The sequence below is a fragment of the Fukomys damarensis genome, unplaced genomic scaffold (assembly GCF_012274545.1).
Source record: "Fukomys damarensis isolate Sample0158 unplaced genomic scaffold, DMR_v1.0_HiC HiC_scaffold_12, whole genome shotgun sequence".
NCBI lineage: Eukaryota > Metazoa > Chordata > Mammalia > Rodentia > Bathyergidae > Fukomys > Fukomys damarensis.
In genome coordinates, this window is record NW_022900924.1 from 11,702,074 (window position 1) to 11,723,395 (window position 21,322).

The 21,322-nt window shown below is 43.1% G+C and overlaps 1 protein-coding gene across 1 annotated transcript; it reads left to right on the forward strand.

Annotated features, from left to right (window-relative positions):
- The first annotated feature begins 6,218 nt into the window (after positions 1–6,218).
- Positions 6,219–19,745, forward strand: Wsb2 (WD repeat and SOCS box containing 2). Its single transcript, XM_010604088.3, has 8 exons — positions 6,219–6,423; positions 10,557–10,801; positions 10,947–11,078; positions 14,685–14,785; positions 15,961–16,133; positions 16,750–16,860; positions 16,964–17,071; positions 18,339–19,745. Exons 1-8 carry the CDS (start codon positions 6,236–6,238, stop codon positions 18,499–18,501), a joined length of 1,221 nt encoding a protein of 406 aa, XP_010602390.1. The 5' UTR covers positions 6,219–6,235; the 3' UTR covers positions 18,502–19,745.
- The last annotated feature ends 1,577 nt before the right edge of the window (positions 19,746–21,322 follow it).

Genomic DNA, 21,322 nt, shown 5'->3' on the forward strand with positions numbered 1-21,322 from the left:
TGGGCGTAGGGTGGGATGCGGGGGGACAGACCCCAAGGGCGTGGGTCGCGCTCGCACGGTGCAGGGGCGTTAGCTCTGCCCTAGCGAGCCGGGTGACCATGTTCGTGGACAAGCCGCTCGCCACCCCCACCCGCGTCCCCGTTTTGTCTCTGCAAGGTGGATAAATAACAGTGCCGGCCTCAGCGGGTGGTTGAGAGATCCCCAAACTTGCCAGTTCACACGCGTGAGCTCTGGGTTCCCTGTTGGAACCTTATCCCGAGCCGGGGACTTATCTCTCGCTCGGGACTGTTACTCAGTGGATGTGGCGTGGGTGGAGGGGTGCTCATCCCTGGGGACGTGTATGATCAGGCAAGCGAAGGTTTACCTTGGTGGGTGAGGTCCGGGACTTGCCCTGTCCTAGTTAACATTTGTCACCGTCAGGAAACAGTGTGCATGTCAGAATATTCGATGTACTTCGTGTCAGGCTGGAGAACACTATCTCAGTGGACAAGGTGTGGTTATAAAGCAAAGGCAAAACCTCAGGACATAGCCCTTAGACACCTTTCTTCCGAACGCCTTGCCCCTGTGCACCGTGTCACTTGTATAGAAACTGGGGGGTGGAGTGGCACTTAGGATTTATTCTCAGAGCCCTAAACTCTCCAAAGCGCGCAGTCTTAAAGGCAGACACCTTAGGTGAACTTCCCAGAAGGGGCTGAGGCCTAAGGCTCGGAATTTGTTACAGAACCTCTGGCAGTGAGGTTCAAGCTTCAGCTTGGTGCGGAGAGCACTGATTGCTGACGGTTTGTTATTGCGGGTGGGTTGGTTGAAATCCGGGCATTCCCTGGGGGGGTGTTACTTTTTAATTTAGGAAATGACATTTCTTTGTTTGCTGGAGCCAGGCTTTCAGTAAAAGGTGTAGAGGCAGCTCGTTCCCGGTCCCATCTAGATAAGGGCCTTTCTTTTCAGAGAGTGCGTTTACCCATAGAATTCATTTTAAATAGTCCCTGCTATTTTCAAGAGGATCTTACCTGAATCTCTTTATAGCTTCCGCTGTCATTTCCATTGATTCCTTAGCGTTCAATCTGAAAACAATAGTTAGCTTCACTTTTTAACAGGAATCTTTCCAGTTCTGGGTTTTTCCTAATAATTAACAACTGTATTTTGGGGGTGCGGGCAGAGCTGTTGTGAGCTTCCAGCTACTATTAAAAAGAAATTGGAAGGGAAGGCTAGAGAGTTTTTACATTATTTTCAAACTGAATAAAGCCTATTGTAAAGAGATTACAATGGAAAACAGTAGAAATCTTCAGAGCAGTGGTTGGTATTCATTTATTCATTCAAGTATTTATTGCGTACTTACTGTGCGCCAGACACCCACTAAGTCAGTGCTGGCCAATAGAAATGTAACAGGAGCCATAGATGTAATTTATGTTTCAGTAGCCAAATTAAAAAAGAAATAGGTGAGACTAATTTTAAAACTGTGTGTTTCAATCCAACACATTTAAAATATTATTTCAACTTGATTCATTTATGTAATCAAATAAAAATTATTGGGATATTTTGAAGTTTTTTAAAAAAATTGTTCTAGAGCTTCAAAACCTGTTGTATGCTTTGTACCTAACCACTCATCTCCATTCAGACCTGCTGCATTTCAAGTGGTCAGGAACCATGGGTGGCTGGTAATTACTGTATTGGACAGAGTGGTCCAGATAGGCAAGTTCAGGTGGGTTGAGGAAGAGATGCATAAAAGCAACGAAAGCAATCAAGAAAATATCTGGATGATTATAACTAAATGATTAAAGGAAAGAAACTGGGTCACTTTACATAGTGAGGCCAGGAGGGACTCCTGGAAAATGATGTGAGCATGGTGTTGGAGCAGCCAAGTGAAGCTAATAGCTAATGCAAAGGTCCAGAGGCAGGAAACATCTCCCCAGCTTCCTGTCTGCTGAGGTCATAGCTTCCATCTCTGTGTTAAGGCTAACTGCCACGCATAGTGGAGGCTCAGAACCTGGTCGTCCAAACATGACCCATTGTTTAACTGGAAAATCCTGGAAGGAGTGAGAGGGGGACTTGGGAGAATGTTGATCAGAGGTTGTGCAACTTCAGTTAGACAAGTGGAATAGATTCAGGATATCTGTTGTACATTATGGTGATTGTAGTTAATAAATAGCAATATATGGTCTACTTGAAAATTGCTGAGTGTGGATTTTTTGAAATGTCCTGACCACAAAAATGAGAAGTATGTGGAGAAATGCATGCATTAATTTGCTCAATTGAGTCATTCCACAATGAACGTCTGTCAAAACATCCTGTGGTGGTACACTGTATACGATATTTGTCATTTAAAAATTAAAAGGGGAAAGAAAACCTTAATCCATAGGCATTTAAAAACCAAGAAGGGGCACTGCAGGTAAAATTCCAGATGCAGCTGGATCCTCTCAGCTCTGTTTTGTTTTGTTTTTAAGTTCAGCACTAATTATGGTTTTCTTTTCCTGTAGCCAAGTTTAGTTTGGACCCAGACTCCAAGAGACAGGAGTCACTGGCTTCTTTCTTCTTTTAGCTGTTGGATTCCTAAACTTGAAATAGCAAGAGATTAAATCCCTAAATCACAGAAATAGTGTGTGAATTCTGCGTAGTGGTGGTATTTAAGAAGGGTTTCATGTGAAATGTTTGGCGTAAGCATCCTAATGGTTTAACGGGCTTCATTTCATTTATATTTTAGAAGGCATGACATGTATTTGTTCACGAGATATTTACTGGCTGCCTGCTCTCTGCTAGGAAATCCGCTAGCATTAAGGGTAAACATATAAGATCCTTGCAGTGGAATGGACATCTTAGCAGGGGGAAGGCATATTAATAATCAAGTGGTTCTACAAAGAAAGGACCTTGAGTTGTGAAGGAGATTGACTAGGAATGAGAGAGGATGTCCCTAAGGAGTAATCATTTGAGCCAGACTTGAAGATGAGGTCCTAGCCCTGGAGAAGCATTCCCAGGAAGGGAGTAGCTGGTGCAAAGGCCCTGAACTAATGGAGCATAGGCAGGAGGCAAGAGGCCAGGGCACTGGAATGGGCCAAAAAACAAAGGCAGGGGTCAGGTAATGCAGGATTTTGAGGGCAGGATGAGGAGTTTGAGTTTTATTCTAAGAACGATTGAACCTGATCCCTTTCGGAGGGCAGGCATTCCCAAAGTGAGGGGGCAGAGCAGAAGCATGGAGAACAGTTGGCTATCTAGTGCTAGGGGAGGGGTGGTGCTGTATAGATTAAAATAGCCTTGGAGATGGGTAGAAAGTAGATTTGGCAAGTCTTTTGGAAACAGACTTCACTGAACTTGCAAATGGATTTCAGTTTGGGAGATGAGAGAGATCAAGGATGAAGTCCTTTGTACAGAATAGAGCCCCATAGGGCAAATGGATGGATAATGGGTATGTTATGGAGGAAATTAACCAAGTGTGCATATTTCTTTTGAGACAGGGTTTTACTGTTTCAGTAGTTCAGTCTGCCCTTGAACTCACTGTGTAGCCCCGGCTGGCCTTGAACTCACAGCGGTCCTCCTACCTCAGTCTCCCAAATACTGGGATTACAGAGGTGCACTACCGAGCCCAGCAACCAAGTGTGAATATTACCAGGATGGAACAAAGACATTTTCATCCAGGTCAATTGAAAACACACCTCCAGATCCATCAGTATCATTTCATTTGCTATTTGACAGCTATTTTTCATCCTCGGCACTGTGGACATTTGGGGCCTTGTGGGGAGGTGGGGCTGTCCTGTACAAGGTAGGATGGTGAGCTGCAGCCTTAGCCTCCATCCACTAGATGTGACACCCCCACTTAGGGCAATCAAAATCAACTCCACATATTGCTACACGCCCTTAGGGTTGACACTGCCCCCAACTGAGAACTCTGGGCTGCACAGGGAAGACATTAATAGATTAGGGCTTAGGTCACTATAGGAAAATACTTGGAAATAACAGAATTAAAGAAAATGTTGGTGCATTCCTGTATAACATCTAGAGACTTCTTTGGGATAATATCTAAGGTGACTTCTTACCACATAAATGTTCACATCCACAGAATTGTACTCATTGACATGTGATTGTGTAAATTTGTAGGAGGAATTCCTCCATCTGTACAAATGTCAACTTATTTTGTTTTTTTATGTTTTGTATTTCTGGGCATCGAATCCAGGGATGCTCTACCACTGAGCTATATCCCCAGCTATCCCCTCTCCACTCCCTTCTTTTTTGGTTTTTAGAGACACTGTATTCCAGGCTGGCCTTGAACTTACTATGTAGCCCCGGCTGGCCTTGAATTTGAGATGATCCTCCTCCTCCTCCTCCTCCACCTGAAAACTGGGATTGCAGGTGTGTGTCAGCACACTCAGCCCATCCCTTACTTATTTATTTACAGATTTATGTTGAAATGTTCTTGCTAAATTGTCCAGGATGATCTTGAATTTGGCAGTTCTGCCTCACCGCAGTCTAGGATTATAGGCATTTGCCACTGTACCTGACAACAGATACTAATTTAGACTTAATAATTAAATCTAGATTTCGATGTAGACCTTCAGGGAATGCATATTCTTTCTCTTTACAAAGACATAAGGCCAGGGATTTAGCTCAGTGGTGCCATGCCTGCTTGGCAAGTGCAAGGTCCTGAGTTTGATTCCTGGTACCAGAAAAAAAAAAAGGAAAATAGAAACATACAAAGGCATGATAAAGTTTATTAAAATTCTGTTTAAAAACAATTTTTACTAACACTGTTTTTTTTTTTCCTCCCGGGTATTGGGGATCTAAACTCCCGGGTATTGGGGACCTTGTGCTTGTGAGGCAGGTGTGGCACCACTGAACTATATCCCTGGACCTTAGTGACACTGATTTTATAAAACAAGATGCATCTAGCTGGGTGTGGTGGCGCACGCCTGTAATCCCAGCGCTTGGGAGGCTGAGGCAGGAGGATTGCTGTGAGTTCGGAGACCAGCCTGGGCTACATAGTGAGTTCCAGGTCCTTCTCAACTACATAGTGAGACCCTGTCTCAAAAAACTAAAATATATTGATATTTTCCTATCAAGCACATACCAGAAAATATTTTTATATAAATATATATGTGTACCTTTACCATTTGTTTCATTGAATCTAAGACACCATAGAGTGTGTTACCAGTCTGTGTCGCTGAAAAAATATTGCCTATTTAGCAATGAGAAGCCATCAGTCGTGATTTCATTAAAGTCAAATATAAGAAGAGATATAAAGATGTATCTTAAAGTTTATGAAATACAGGTTAAGTTAGTATCTACCTGGTAACAACCGTAAAAGCGTCACAGGTTGGAGCTGCTGAAGGGCCGGGAGGTGTCATGGAAAGGAGGCAGGGCTGAGGTGCCAAGGCCCCGGCTCATTGGCTTTTATTGTGCAGGCAGGTAGGAAACTTGGGATATATTTGTTTGTTGGTTTGTTTTTTGGTACCGGGGATTGAACTCGGGTACCACTGAGCTAAATCCCTAGTCCCCTTGATATATTTGAAAGAAATGACCTGTTGTGCTGTAAGCTTTCAGGCTTGGCAGGGTCTCTGGGGGCAGGAGAGTGAATTAAGTGACTCTTGAAAAAGATCTGAGTAAGATGAGACAAAGGTTGAAACCAGGACAGAGAGGAGACAGAAGTGGGGAAGATGAGGGAGGCCTAAACTATAAGTCTGAGCAAGAAGAGAGCAGGTCAGGGCTAGGTGCTTTCAGCTTTGTTGGTGGGGAGGGTGCTGTGAGCAGTAAGGACTCTGAGTTGCAGATACTCCTTTTACCTGTTTCTCCATGACAGTTTCTTTCGATGGGATTAAATGCATTGGCAGGCTGTTTGGATTTATCATCGCACATATCCAACATATCTTGCCGTTTTGCACTGTCTAGTATATTCCTGGCTTGGTGTTCTCTCCATTTTCTTTCTGCATGAGCATTTATAGGAAAATGAGGCCTCCATTCATTAGGTTTACTTGTACAAAGGTTTCTCTGACTCACAGTTAACTGGCTGCAGGGAGGGCTGGGGATGAATAACCCCAGTGGAATTTGGCCTGTGGCTGCTGTTATTGCTCCAGGTTATTTAAATGACAACTCACTCAGGGAATCCACAATATTCCCGTAGTCCAGGGTAGACTGCAGCTTCCCGGAGTCTAGCTGTTGGGGAGTGAGGTTGTGGTTTTTCTTTTTGGTAAGGGGGACTGCGAGGCAGAGGTGCCACTGAGCTAAATCCCCAGTGAGGTTTTGTTTTTGAAGCATGCTTTCTCTTGCCTCAGAGGAACCACTGCTGTTGGCTGAACTCAAGCCTGGGCGCCCCCACCAGTTTGATTGGAAGTCGAGCTGTGAAACCTGGAGTGTCGCCTTCTCACCCGATGGCTCCTGGTTCGCTTGGTCTCAAGGACACTGCATTGTTAAGCTGATCCCCTGGCCTCTGGAGGAGCAATTGTGAGTACTCTTTGCCTAAGGAATGAGAAAGTTTTCATGATGGGGCATATTGTTTTGGATTCTCCCTGTCCAAAAAAAACGGGAGAGAGGAAAAAGGGCTGAACAGTTCAGGAATTTGGCGGAGTGGTTTCCAGAGCTCCACATTCTGTATGTGGGAAAGTCAGTTGTATCAAGATTGTGTTAAAAAAAAAAAAGATTGTGTTAGCCCAAGTTGACTTAACAGCTTTATGGAGACAAAAATTGATCTTACACAATTCACTTAAAGTGTCCAATACCTTGGGTTTCAGTATATTCAGAGTTTTGCATGCATCACCATAATCAGGTTTAACCATTTTCATCATCTCAGAAGGAAACCCTGTATCCTTTTGTGGTTATCCCTAGCCCCTCTCTTATTTTTCCACCCCCTGGCAGCAACTAATCTGCTTTCTGTCTTGAGATTTGCCTGTTACAGATGTTTCATATTAATGAAATCTTATAATATGTGATCTTTTTTTGACAAACCACTCCCAGCATAATGTTGCACAGGTCATTCATATTGCTGTTATCAGTTCTTCATTTCTATTTATCGCCATGTAGTACAGCATGGTACAGAGACTGTAGATTTTCTTCATATATTTCTCATTGATGAACGTTTGGGTTTTCTTCGCTTTTGGGCTGTTTTGAATAGTGCTGCTTTGAACATTTCTGTGGAAGTGTTTTGCAGGCATTTGATTTCATTGGTCAGCCAAGGAAATATCAGGCTCTTTTCCAGGGTGGTGGTACCACTTACTTTCCCACTGGCAGTGTATTCAGATTTTGCATTCTTTACACTCTTGCCGACACTTGTTGTCTTGATTCCAGCATAGCCATCCTAGTGAGTGTGAGGTGGGATTTCCATGATTTTGATTTGCTTATCTCAGATGACTATTGCTGGTGAGCACCATTTTGTGTGGGTTTATTGGTTCCTTTTATGGGCCTTCTTTGGAGAAATACCTGTTCAGATCTTTTGCCCATTTTTAAATTGGGTCTTTTCTTTTCTTTACTGACTTAGTATAATTAAGTTGTTCTTTCTTTGGGATAGACAGGTCCCATTGTCTTAAGTGCTGTGAACTTCCTGTCAGATGGCCCAGCGTCTATATCTTTCCATTTTAAGGCAGAAAAAAAATCAAGACTAGTTTAAAATTCAATGATCAGAGAGTAGTTAAGGAAACTGATGCATTTCCACATGATATTTTTGGAGCCATCAAGGATTGTTGTTTGTTTGTAATCATTATCTTCAGTTCTTTCGATGGTCAGTCCTGTGGTCATACCAAGGTCATTCATTGTTTCTTAATCTCCCATTTTAAGTAAAATTTTGTGTCTAATCTGGAGTGTGATATCAATTCATTGTCTGAAAAGTTTGTACCAAAAAAGAATAAAATGGAAAGTCTGTTTTTTTCTCAAAATTCACTTGCACTCAAATACATACATTACTGTGGGTAAATATATCATTTCAATATTAAAGAAAACAGGGAAGAACAATTTTTAGCACCGAGAAAAGTGTTATTAATATGTCAAATGAAAAGTTTATTGATTTGTGAGAAAAAAAGTCACATTTTGGAGAATAGTAACCTGGGAAAATATGTCCACTATAAGGCTTATTGAAAAAAGGCTGGGCCTGGGATTTAAGTTCAGTGGTGCTGCCATCTGCCTCACAAGCACAAACAAGGTCCTGAGTTTGATCCCTAGTACCAAAAATAAATAAATAAATAAATAAAGCTATAAAATTATAAGTGCAATATTATCCAAAATTTATTTTTTAAAACATGTCTATACACAAATAGAAATTTGTAGTGAAATATTTACTATGGCAAGAATGGTGTTAGGATTATGAGTAATTTTTATTATTTGTTTCATCTATAGTGTCCCTCTGTATGTTTGTTTCTTTTTACTTTTCTTAATTTTACTGATGATAATTGTAGCTGGGTGATGTTCCCAGGAAGACAAATCATTTAACTATGAAGTCAATTCTTTTTTTTTTTTCCTGGTACTGGGGATTGAACTCTGGGCCTTGTTTGTGCTTGTGAGGCAGGCAGCGGAACCACTGAGCTAAATCCCCGGCCCTGAAGTCAGTTCTTGTTTTCAGAATATATCCCTGTTGTTAACAGCATCTCTTTCTAGAAGAACTCAATTTATATTAAGTAATAAATGAATGTGCCTTTATCCCTTTGTAATGAAGTGGCTGTAGGGTATATCCTTTAATTCAAAGACAGAAATCAGGATTTTATAAAAAATAAAATGTAACTTTTGAGACTCCAAGCTACTCTATGAAGTTCTTCCCGTGGTCTGCTTTGGAAGTCCTTCTAGGAGACTTGAGGGCCAGGCAGGTGTGGGTAATGTGGACAGGAAGGGAAGGGCAGTGTGCAGTTTGGACAGAGCCATTCAAAAAGACACTGATGATCACATTCAGCTTGTTTAGGAAGGGAAACACATTTTCAGATAGCCGTTTAGGCCAGGGGCCAGCCTCTTCTGTAAAGGCCCAAATTGTACCTATTTTAGGCCTTGTGGGCTTTTTGTAGCTTGTCATGACTATTCACGTTATGCCAGTATAGCACTACCTGCCCAAGTGACAGTGACAGGATTCCAGTAATATTTTATTCACAAAACCAAATTTCTGTCATGTTTTTACAACATGAATAAACCTGGAGGATGTTATGGTAAATAAGTTAAGCACAGAAAAACAAATACTTAATGTTCTTATGTGAAATCTAAGAAAAGTCAAATTCATTGGAGAGAATAGAATGGTGGTCACCAGGGGCTGGAGTTAGAGTGCTGGGGACCAGGAGATGTTGCCCAAAGGCCACAAAGTATCAAGCAGGGTGAATTCAGAAAATCTGGTCCAACGTGTTCATGGGAGTGAATGTAGCTACAAGAGTAGACCAACAGGCTGGGGATTTAGCTCAGTGATTCTGCTGCCTGCCTCGCAAGTGGGAGGTCCTGAGTTCAATTCCTGATAAAAAAAAAAAAAAGTAGACCAAAACTATGTGAGGTAAGATATATGTTCATTAGCTTGATTTAACCGTTTCATAGTGTGAGCACTTATCAACATGTACATTTTAAGTATTTACAGATTTTGTTACCTATACAATTGACCTTTTAAAAATTAATGAAGAGATTGTTGAATGAACAAACAAAACACACTGCTGGCCTGGGCATAGTTTTCCACCTTGATTTAGATTTACAGGTGAAATGGTTAAAATTCTTTAGTATATTTTACCACACAATTGACAGAAATGTGATTTACTTAGAACTTTTCAGAACACATGGAATAAAGAGATTCAACTACACAGAATTATGAGCAAAGATACACAAAAAATGGTATTTACTATTTTTGTCAATAAAATATACTATACACAGTAAACTTGTGCTTTCAAGTCCAAGTGCAGAGCTGTCCTCTTGCCTGTGCCTTTGGGACCTTGTCTTCTGGGTACAGCAGTAGGCAGTGTCTTGAAGACTAAGCCTCGCTTATCTGGACCTGTTTCACCACAAGTGGAGTAGAAGTCGGGGAGTTGGGTTAAGAGACCTTCCAGGGCAGTTCCTTCTCTCTCTTGATGACTCCACTGAATGGTTCTCCATCAGGGAAGTAAATGACAGCCTTTCATTATTGATTGGAACCTAGTAAGTGACGGTAGAAATCAACATGTACCAAACAAACCATATTGGATAGCGGGGTTTGTTTCTCAATTCCTTGAGGATTTCTGAGCTGAAGATAGGGGTTCTTCTTAGGCAAGATAGCAATAGCTGGGTATGCAGGCTCTAATTCTATCTGTCCTGGTTCCAAACCTGTAGTATGAGTATGCTCTCTCTCGGGGAAAACTGAGCGCATGCTTCTTTCCACACACCCAAACCCAAGGGAACGTCCTGAGCAAGACTCTATGGTCTAGTTATCCCTCAAGGCAGGTCACCCAGTTGGAGGGCTGTTGCAGATGGGATGAGTCAAGGCTGGTGAGGCCTCTGTTATGTGAGTCCCAAAACAACAAGAAGTGAAGTCACGCCAGAATTCACTGAAAGCCAAAATGTGTTTCGAGGACTTCAGAGTCTTACTGCCCCAGATGACATGTTGGTTGACCTGCTCATAATTTCAGGCTCATTAAGAAATCTCTTGTCTTCTGCAGCATCCCTAAAGGGTTTGAAGCCAAAAGTCGAAGCAGCAAAAGTGACACCAAAGGTCGAGGGAGCCCAAAGGAGAAGACACTGGACTGTGGTCAGATTGTCTGGGGTTTGGCCTTCAGTCCTTGGCCTTCTCCACCCAGCAGGAAGCTCTGGGCACGCCACCATCCCCAAGTGTCAGATATCTCTTGTCTAATCCTTGCCACAGGACTCAATGATGGGCAGATCAAGATTTGGGAGGTGCAGACAGGTAGGTCATTCCTGGCTGACGTGTTCACGATGTGTTGAGGGTAGGCTTCATGGGGCTCTGCTCACCTAGGTTGGCTGAGGGGTAGAGCATTGACTGGCACTCTGGGTGCCACCTCTCCAACTGACTGCTTCTGCTTTGCCTTCAGGGCTCCTGCTTTTAAATCTTTCTGGCCACCAAGATGTTGTGAGAGATCTGAGCTTCACACCCAGTGGCAGTTTGATTTTGGTCTCTGCATCACGGGATAAGACTCTTCGCATCTGGGACCTGAATAAACATGGTAGGAAATTGGTCGGACTACTTGAACGCTCCAAAAGTAATCTATTTGCCCCTTTCTCAATTTCATCAATGTATTTTAATCTAGAATGGAATTTCTTGATCTTTTGCTATTACTACTTTCTAATGAGCCTTTTTAACATTTTCATTCTAATCACCCTTTCTGTCCCAAAGAGATTATAATATCAAAGCTAGATCATGCAGTCATCCATTGGTATCTGAGGGCATTTAGTTCTTAGACCCCTGTGGCTGCTTAAGTCCCTTAGATGAAATGGCACAGTATTTGCATAGAACCAACTCACATCCTCCTGCATACTTCAAACCATCTCTAGATTACTTACAATTCCCTAAATGCTGTGGAAAAGTTGTTATAATATGTTGTTTAAGGAATAATGCCAAGAAAAAATCTGTACGTGTTCAGTACAGATGTAATTTGTGTGGGGTTCTGGGCATTAAGCCCAGGTCCTCCTTTGAGATAAGAGCTCAATAAATTGCTCTGGCTAGCCTTGAACTTGCCATCTTTCTGCCTCAGCCTTCCGAACAGCTGGGATTAAAAACCTGTATCACCACACTCAGCTTAGGTAGATTAAAAAAAAAAATGTTTTGTGGATCCATATTTGGTTAAATACACAAGTTGTTGAACCCACAAGTGTGGAGCGGCGACACTATGTAATGTACTGAAAGCATGTGCATTCTCTGCACATAAGGAAACATAAGAGTTTTTTTTAGACACCAAGAGCTAGTTTTGCCCACTTTTCAATGGGAGTGATAGTGCCTCTGGAGCAGGATTCCTTATCTTTTGCACTACTGACCTGGGGGTTGGGCACCTTGGTTGTGGGCTAGCCTGTGCATACTATATTGAGCAGCCTCCCTGGTCTCTTTTCTGTAGATGACATGGCACCCTCTCTGGTTGTGCTAACTGAACACTGTCTCTAGACATTCCCCAGTGCTCCCTGAAGGGCAGTAATTCTGTAGGAATAGAGGGGGTCAGCTTTTATGAACTTCTTTTTTTTTTTTTGGAACCGGGGATCGAACTCGGGCCCTTGCAGTTGCAAGGCAGGCAGTGGAACCACTGAGCTAAATCCCCAGCCCATGGGTCAGCTTTTATGAGGCTTTGCCTCGAGCAGGCTGTGTATGGGAATAGTCTAGTAAGAATTCCACACACCTCTAGTGACCTTATCTGTAACTGGTGATGTGGTGGAGAAGATTTGTTTCCATATATTCTCCCACAAGTGGTTGGGGGTCTGTGGGACCATTCCCAATCAACACCTTCTCTTCCTCCAAAGGCCTCACCTTCTAACATCAGCATGTGAGAATTAGGCCTTTAACATGTGGTTTTGCAGGGGGCCACAAACATTCATTGGTCCATAGTAGTGTGTCAGCTAAAGAGGCACTTGTAGTGACTTCATCTGGAAACAGCTGCTCACTAAGAACTCTGCCAGCAGTTTTTGCACATTTCCGTGGAACTTATGACCACGCTATCTAGGATGGGCCTGCTGACAAGGAAGGAAGCGTCTCCAAGGCAGTGCCTTTTTCTTTTTCTTTCTTTGTTGTTTTTTTGTTTTTTGTTTTTTGTTTTGTATCAGGGATCAAACTCAGGACCTTGCACTTGGAAGGCAGGTACGGTGGTACTGAGCTAATCCCCAGCCCTGTTTGTTTCTAATAGTGCTGGGGATTGAACCCAGAGCCTCATGCATGCTAGGCAAGTGCTGTCCAACTGAGCAGCACCCAATTCCAACAGTGCCACTGTAACTGTGCTTTAGTAAATACACAGAGGCAGCTGCTGTGTCAGAAGGGCCTGTAGAGTGACTGGAAACCACGTGCTGGCTGGGAGGGTTAGGTTAGGTGAGTGACGGAGAGAGGGTGGAACGGAGGGAGGGGAGTAAAGCTATGTGCTCAGTACCAGGCAGTGCCCTAGGGACTGGCCTACCTTAATGCATTCAGTGCTCATACCACCTTGGGATGTGATGGCTGGAGAAACATAAGTGACTTTATAAATACTAATTCTTCATTTTTCTTGCTTTTTATTCTTTTTTTTTTGGTACCAGGGATTGAACTCGGGTCCTTGTGCTTGCAAGGCAGGCCACTGAACCGCTGAGCTAAATCCCCAGCCCGCTTTTTATTCCTTTTTGAGATAAAGTTTTGCTGTATAGTCCAGGCTGGCCTTGAAACTTGCTCTGTAGCAGTGGCTGCCCTTGAATTTTCAGTTCTTTATCATTGAAGTACTTGGATGATAGGCATGTGCCCCCTTGCATGGCTAGAGATACTAACTTTTATATATTCGTAAATGTACATAAATTTCATAAATTCCCACATATGACCAAATTTAAAAATTCTTTTCATTTTCGTGCTTGGCTTTTTCTTGTTCTATTTTTTTCCTTCTTCCCCTTGAGCCTGGAATCCATGAGAAGAACCTGCTGTGGCCAGGTGCAGTGGCACCTGTAATCCTAGCACTCTGGGAGGCTGAGGCAGGAGGATCCAAGTTTGAGTTGTGTCTAAGTAGCTTAAAAGACCCTGTCTCAAAAATTTAAAAAAAGGGCTAGAATATAGCTCAGTGAGAAGGCCCTGGGCTCAATCCCTAGTACTGAAAATAAATTTTAAAAAATTTTTTTCTGGTATCGGGGATTGAACTCAGGGCCTTGTGCTTGCAAGTCAGCCAGTGGCACCACTGAGCTACATCCCCAGCCAATAAATAAAAATTTTAGAAGGGCTGGGGATGTAGCTCAGTGGTAAAGTACCCCTGGATCTTATCCCTAGTATCTCTCCCCTCCCCAAAGAACTATAATGTGTACTTCAATAATTTTTTCTATACTGATATATTCCTGTGTGCACACATAGTGACACTCATGAATTTTAGGGTCATTATGTCACAAAATGCTATCTTCATAGTTTTTCCGTGTCTTGCTTTTTTTTTTTTTTTTTAATTAAACAGCACCCATTGAAAGACCTATGTCTCTAATCCCATCTGCCTGAACAGGCTGGATATGCCCCCATTAATTCAGCCTCTCCCTTATGGATGGGCATTAGATTTTTTCAAGAAGCCAAGACCAGGAGAGATGACCTGAGGCACCTGACCTACGCACTGAGCAAGCAGTGCAGCCAGCATTTCAAAGCCGGCTTGTCTGAGCAGAGCATGTGCTTTGATTACTCCACACCCTCCAGGAGCGTCCTTGTGACCAAGGTGAAAGCATTATGGAGGGTGAATTGAAGATAAACACTCTCCAAATTGGGAAGGTGCTTCAGAGTACTTGAGCTGATTGGTTACCTGAAAAGAATGTTCTCTGCAGTCAGTGGGGCAGATCTGTGTATCCCCTTTGTCCTGTTGATCTTGTAGATTTAGGTGAAGTCTTAGATAATGATTTCCCTTGGCCATTAGAATGCCATATTAATAGGTTACAGGTACCTTATTTTTTTTTCTCTTTTTTACTTACAGGTGTTTAAATGGCAAATCTTGCGGTAGCTCTTTCTGTACATTAAAATAGTGGGCCTTTGGATCCAGCTGTGAGAGAACTGGATGAATATGGGTGTTGGGCCATTACTAGCGGTGCTTCTGTCTTCCTCCTTTGGTGTTTTGATAGTTTGCTCACAGCTTGCTTCTCTTCTCGGCCAGGTAAACAGATACAGGTGTTATCAGGCCACCTGCAGTGGGTTTACTGCTGCTCCATCTCCCCGGACTGCAGCATGCTGTGCTCTGCTGCTGGAGAGAAGTCGGTAAGCCTCAGACACTGGGCACTCTTTCCTCCTCTGCTTTAGTGCTTGAAGACGTGGATGTCTGAATGTGTTTGATTCAGTGGCTGAGGTGTTTGTGTGTGTGGCAGGGGAGGCACACTGGCGGGCTGTAGCCTCTGCCCAGCTCCCTTGAGGTTGGCACTTTGACATGAACCAAGGGAGGGGGTTCAGAAGTAGGTCGCACTCGTCATTGAGGGCTGTTTCCTTGAAAAGAGGTGTTTAGAATTTTTGTTCCCCTTGGAGTCTAAAAGTTGCAATCCACATCTGGATCCTTATTTCCTTTGAACCATCTTGATTTTAATCTAATTAGAATTTCCAGTTCAAATAGTGACATGTACAGTTACTTGTTGAACTTTGCCTTGAAATCATGTTATTTTTAAAGATAGTAGAAATCCAAGAGCGAACCATTTGATACAGTTTGTTTCTGTTCACACTTCTCATTTGTATTGAGCCTTTGCTCTAACTGATGGGGAAGTAAGTAAGGAGTCACCTTCAGTACAGCCCAGGGGGCTTATCATTTGAGGTTGGACCCCATGCAGCTGAGCATTTTCTTAAAGGAAAGAAACTGCGGGCTGGGGATTTAGCTCCGTGGTTCCACCACCTGCCTTGCAAGCACCAGGTCCGGAGTTTGATCCCCAGTACCAAAAACAAACAAACAAAGAAAGGAAAGGAAATTCTGCTTTTAATCATTCCCAGAAAGGTATGAAGTGAATTAGGTCAGATGCAGGGCCTGGGCAGATTTCTTGGTGCTGTAAGCAGATGTGAGATGGGCCTGGAGTTTACTTCTGTCCTTTGTGTTTGCTTTTAAGTGGAACAGGGTACACTTATGTCTTCCTCAGCACATACTACCTTGTTTTCAAATAGCTTAGAAGCCTCGGGGGTCATTTTAGCTGGCAGCCTTCCTAAAGTTAGCCTGGCTTATTCTCCGTTAAAGAAAACACTTTGAGCATGCCCAGTAAGTGCCTGAAAAATTCAGATCCATCGTTTTACTTCAGCCTGTATGGTAGGTTCTGGAAATGCTGCCAAGAACGGAAGAGAGAACAGTTTTACCTGGTGGTGTGGCCCGAGGAGGGAATTTCAATGCCTTTCACTGCTGTTTGTGTCCTGTGCTCTTTGTTCCTGTCCCTCACTTGGCACCTGTTGCTCTTTCTCCACAGGTCTTTCTATGGAGCATGCGGTCCTACACGTTAATACGGAAGTTAGAGGGCCACCAAAGCAGTGTTGTCTCTTGTGACTTCTCCCCTGACTCTGCCTTGCTTGTTACAGCTTCTTATGACACCAACGTGATTATGTGGGACCCCTACACTGGTGAAAGGCTGAGGTCACTCCAGTAAGGACTGAATTCCTGCTACGACTTCCTGGGAATTTGGGTCAAGGGAGGGGACAGCCTGCCTCAAAAGGCAGTCATTGTTTCAGTATCACATTGACTTTGTAAATCAGACCCAAGTGTCCTCATGTCTCCCGGCTTATGAGGCTCTCTGTGTCTCTTTGGATTCACTTTATGAAACCTCAGAGTGACTCTTTCTTTCCATTTAGTTATAACTGTAGTAACGAGTCAGAGCAATCCTCTGATCGAAACAATTGTTTCCAATGTGAATTTTCATGTTCTCACAGACTTGGTCTACTTTTCCCCTTTGTCTCTGTTGTTTTATGAAGCAAATAATAGTTAGTCCTATAATTATCATGTATCTCAGCCTAAAAAAGACTTTCCATTTGTACTGTGGCATTAAAATGAGGGCTGACCTACTTTGCATAAGGAAATTAGCACAAGGAAGTGCCAGTAACCCTCCAGCCCCCTCAAGACACTTGGAGCCATCTGAACGGCCTTTTTTCCTGTCTGTGGACCCTAAGGTTTCTCTTACGGTACCACCAGCCCTGGCAGTGTGGGCTCCTGCCACAGGTGAAGGTGCAGTCGCTCTGGACCTAATGACCTGTTCTTTCTGCAGCCACACCCAGCTTGACCCCACCATGGATGACAGTGATGTCCACATGAGCTCACTGAGATCTGTGTGCTTCTCTCCCGAAGGCTTGTACCTCGCTACAGTGGCAGATGACAGGTAACCAGAGATCACTTTGGGAGGCCTCAGAACAGGTACTTGAAATGTCTTGATCTGACCCAGGTCAGGTAACGGGCAACTGTGTCCCTCCTCTCTTGTGCAGGCTCCTCAGGATCTGGGCCCTGGAACTGAAGGCTCCAATTGCATTTGCTCCCATGACCAATGGTCTTTGCTGCACATTTTTTCCACATGGTGGAGTTATTGCCACAGGGTATGTATCTCCGCTGAACCCATGTAGCAGTTTCCACTGGGTATACGCTGTAGTTTTTTAAGGAAAGAAACATTTAGAATTTCCTTGCCTCTAACAAACCCTTAAATGAAATCCAAGATTATATAAGATTTTAGTATTCTGTTCTGTCAATGTATTATATACTCATGATATGTAACCTAAATGTAATTAAAGAGCTACTGTTCGTGCCACCTAATGGGCGAGGTCCACGGAAGTATAAATTAAAATGGAACATTTATATGGGAAACCACTTATTTATGGCTGAGACCACCTTACAGGCAACATCCGTAATTCAGTAGGTTGTGCTCTTCCCTTTTATTTTGGACTGCTGTATAGAAAGGGCTGTGCTGACACAGATCATGCATGGGAGCAGAGGCGTCTTGAGGTGGGTTTTTTGTTTGTTTTGAGGCGTGGACCTGCTGTGTTGCCAGCGTGGGCTTAGGTGATTGTCCTGCCTCAGACTCTTGAGTAGCTGAGACCACAGGCATATGCCACACATCTTGAGCCTTTTTGTTTTTATGGTATTGGGGATTGAACCCAAGTCTTCACACTGAGCTATATATCCCCAGCCTTTGAACAATTTTTTTTTAATCTTTTATTTTGGGACAGGGTGTCACTAAGTTGCTCAGGCTTGAACTTGAAATTCTTCTGTCTCATTCCCCCAAAATGTTAGGATCACAGCATGAGCTACCCTGTGTGGCTACATTTTCAGTTCTTAGAATTTTTTTTCCCCTTTTTTCTTTATTGGTATGTTTTAGATATGACAATATAATTACATTCATCACTGGGATCTTGTACCTTTACTTTTTTTGGTACTGGGAATCAAACTCGGGACCTTGTACTTACAAGGGAGGTGGCAGAACCACTGAGCTAAATTAGAATTCTGTCAGCATCCTTCATTTATCAGAATACCATTTATTTATTTGAAAAAGGGTCTCACTATGTAGTTAAGAGTGGCCTTGAACACACTTTGTAGCCCAGGCTGGCCTCAAACTCATGATGACCCTCCTGCCTCAGCGTTCCAAGTGCTGGGATTATAGGTGTGCGCCACCATGCCCAGCTATCAGCACACCTTTTCATCTGTTCCCAGTTTGAATTGCCTTTCACCCTCTGGAGTCTCCTGGTATTTCATATCATGTTGAGAAACATCACTATACCAGAGTAAAAAAGAAAAGCATCATTGTCCATCATAATGAAAATACAAATTTCTAGAGTCAACCTTAATGCATTGGTTGCTGTTTCATTTCAGGACAAGAGATGGCCATGTCCAGTTCTGGACTGCCCCTAGAGTCCTGTCCTCATTGAAGCACTTATGCCGGAAAGCCCTTCGAAGTTTCCTGACAACCTACCAAGTCCTAGCACTGCCAATCCCCAAGAAAATGAAAGAGTTCCTCACATACAGGACTTTTTAAGCAATGCTACACATCTTTTCTCTGTGGCAGAGTAAATCCTCCTGGCAAAGGAATAGTTGGAAGAATGAGCCAAACATCGGGTCCAGAGTGAAACACTTTCTTTGGGGTCGTGAACCGAATGTAGAAGCCCCATCCCAGTGGGCTCGCCATCTACCTTTTCCCCTGTGGCACGTGCAAGGCAGTTTCAGAGGAGGTTCCTCTTCACCCGTGACAGAGCCTTACCGTAAATCTTTGGTCCACTTGTAAACAGCAGATGTTGAACTTGTAGTTGTTTGGATTCAGAGTGCAGTTATTGATGTTTTGATAAGTAAGCAGGCCTCCAGAGGCTCTTAGTGGTGGCAAAGCTCACATTCCGTCAGCTGGGAAATGTGACAGCCACGTAGCATAGTACCCATCACCCATTTCAGGTGCAGTGGTAGCATGATCTAAAGTTCCCTCCCTCCTGCCGTGGTCAGGGAAGCTTTGATGTTGGCAGGTGCCTCCCTCGGGCTCCCTTCTGACCAGCAGGGCCATGTTTTCAAGGAGCCTTTTGGTATAAGGTGTTCGCTAAATCGTAGATGAAACAGGCTGTGTGCTCCTGAACAATACAGACACTACTATTGGCTGTTCCTTGTTGTTAAACAGTGGTGTGCATGTGCAGATGACAAACTTGTATGTGAGATTATATGAGGATATGATCCTGAACTGCATGACTGTTGGAATGGCCACCGAGTTGTCCATTGTTGGCCATTTATTAGCATCATATTTATTTGTTTTTTCACAGATACTGTATTAAGGTACAACTGTGTTTTCACAATGGTATCTAAAGACCAGCATACTTCAGTGAACCAGTTGTAAGATGTATCCTAGCTGTGTGAAGAACTGCTGTTGTCACCACTTCGCCTCGTATTCTTATGTACAGTCTGTCTTTGCTGCTTGACCTCATCGGACTCATCAGCCAGTCTCAACTCTACACCTAAACAAAAATAGCTCCTTAAAAGTACTGTTCTCCTTCAGTGGCACGCGGTTATCTCCTCAAGACACCTCATTCAGACAAAACCCTGCCTTAGGAAAATTTAATATATTTTAAATTATTTTAAAAGAAATGCAACATCTTATTCTTTGGCTTTCTTAATGCTTTGTGGAGGCAGTGTAACATACAACTTGTGGAGGGTAGAGGGATCTCTTCTACTTTTTGTTGCTTGATGAGAACATTTCAAAATGAGGCGTTCATTGAAGGAAAAAAAAAAACACCACCAAACAAACTTTTGTCTTTGTTTCATTTTTTCCTTTAAGAAAAAAAAAATAACACCTTTTAAAACAAGTAGTGCAGTGGGGGACTGGGAACAACTGACCTGACTTTTTATGTTTTTCTTTTTTTTCCTCTCTCTCCAGTGTTATGATTATCTGGAGATACCACCTACAGCATCATCTGAGGCCCTTTGTGGTTTCTTTGAGGCCCTACTTGGTCAGTAGATTCAAAACTACTACTGTCCTTGGTAATGACTTATACATAGATGAAAAGTAACCTACTTCTCTCTTATTTATGTGGTTCTGGGAATTGAGCTCAGAGCCTCACATGTACTAGGTAAGCGCTCTACCACTGATCCATACCCCCAGACCTACTGTTTCTCTTTGGTAACGGGGATCGCACTTGGGCCCTTGTGCTTTCGAGGCAGGCGGTGGGTGGAACCACTGAGCCAAACCCCCAGTCCGCCCCCAGATCTCCTTTTACTTGATGGTACAGATGTGCCTCAACTTCACAGGTGGGTTACATCCCAGTAACCTCACTGAATTACTCAAATTGAAGATGTGCTACCGAACATCACAGTTTGTAGTGCAGCACACAGCAGGAGTGTCAGTTACTCCCGTAATCGCATGGCTGACAGGAGCTGTGGTTCGCCACCGCCGCCACCACCATCACTAGTGTATCATTGTGTGTTGGCAGCCTGGGAAAGGTCAAAATTTGACCACTCGTTTCTACTAAACAATCCTTTTGTATCAAGTTGAAAAACTTAAGCTGTTGAAAGTTGAGGCTTAAGAACTTGACACCTTTGTAAGGAGCAGCCTCCAAAGAAAAGTTTATTCTGTGATACCAGGTGAAGCACTTAACACACATGCCAGCGGGACAGTCAGCAACTTCAACCTGCAAGCAAGCTGCTTCATTCTTGCTGGGAAGCACTTAAGTGCAGTAGAATTGCTACAAAGACTGCTACCTCTGTACAGCAGTTCTGGTCCCTTCAGCAATTACAGATTCAGATCCTGGCTTAATCATACGTGCCTTCCCTGCATTAAGTAAGATTTACACAACCCCTGGCTCACAATGTCACAATTTAATGGCCAGCTCTTTATTTTTATTGGGCAAACATTTTAAAATGATAAACAGAAATGTAAGATACATAGGAAAGTCCTGTGCTTTAATTTTGCTTTTTGACATACAAGAATGAATCTGGGTCAAAGCACAAGGCAGAAATCTGAGAACAGTTATTACAAGTAGATGGTCTGCCTTTTAAATACCCGTAAAGACTTAACAACTACTTCATTAGGAACCTTTAGAAAGTGCCAGAGCTTATCTGGCTTTCAAATTTCAGCAGAACTATTCTGAACTTTAGATCTGCTAACAACTCCTTTCCCATTCCACTTGCTCTAAAAACTAAGCAGATACTTGAAATAAAAAGTCTACATCCTAACTTTAAACCTCTAACTACCTGAAAACCTGTCCAAGGAAACCAACATGGGAGATCGGAAAAGAGGACTTAATACTGGCCGGCCTGAGCAGGCAGGCTCCTACCAACTGCTTGCTTTTACTGCAGGAAAACTGAGGTGAAGAGTGTTATTACAT

Bases quoted from the DNA above. Each gene is read 5' to 3' on its own strand.
- Wsb2 (XM_010604088.3), top strand. From the start codon at position 6,236: ATGCTTTCTCTTGCCTCAGAGGAACCACTGCTGTTGGCTGAACTCAAG. The intron at 16,134-16,749 runs GTAAGGACTGAA...TTCTTTCTGCAG, and splicing joins GAAAGGCTGAGGTCACTCCA to CCACACCCAGCTTGACCCCA. The intron at 17,072-18,338 runs GTATGTATCTCC...GTTTCATTTCAG, and splicing joins GGTGGAGTTATTGCCACAGG to GACAAGAGATGGCCATGTCC.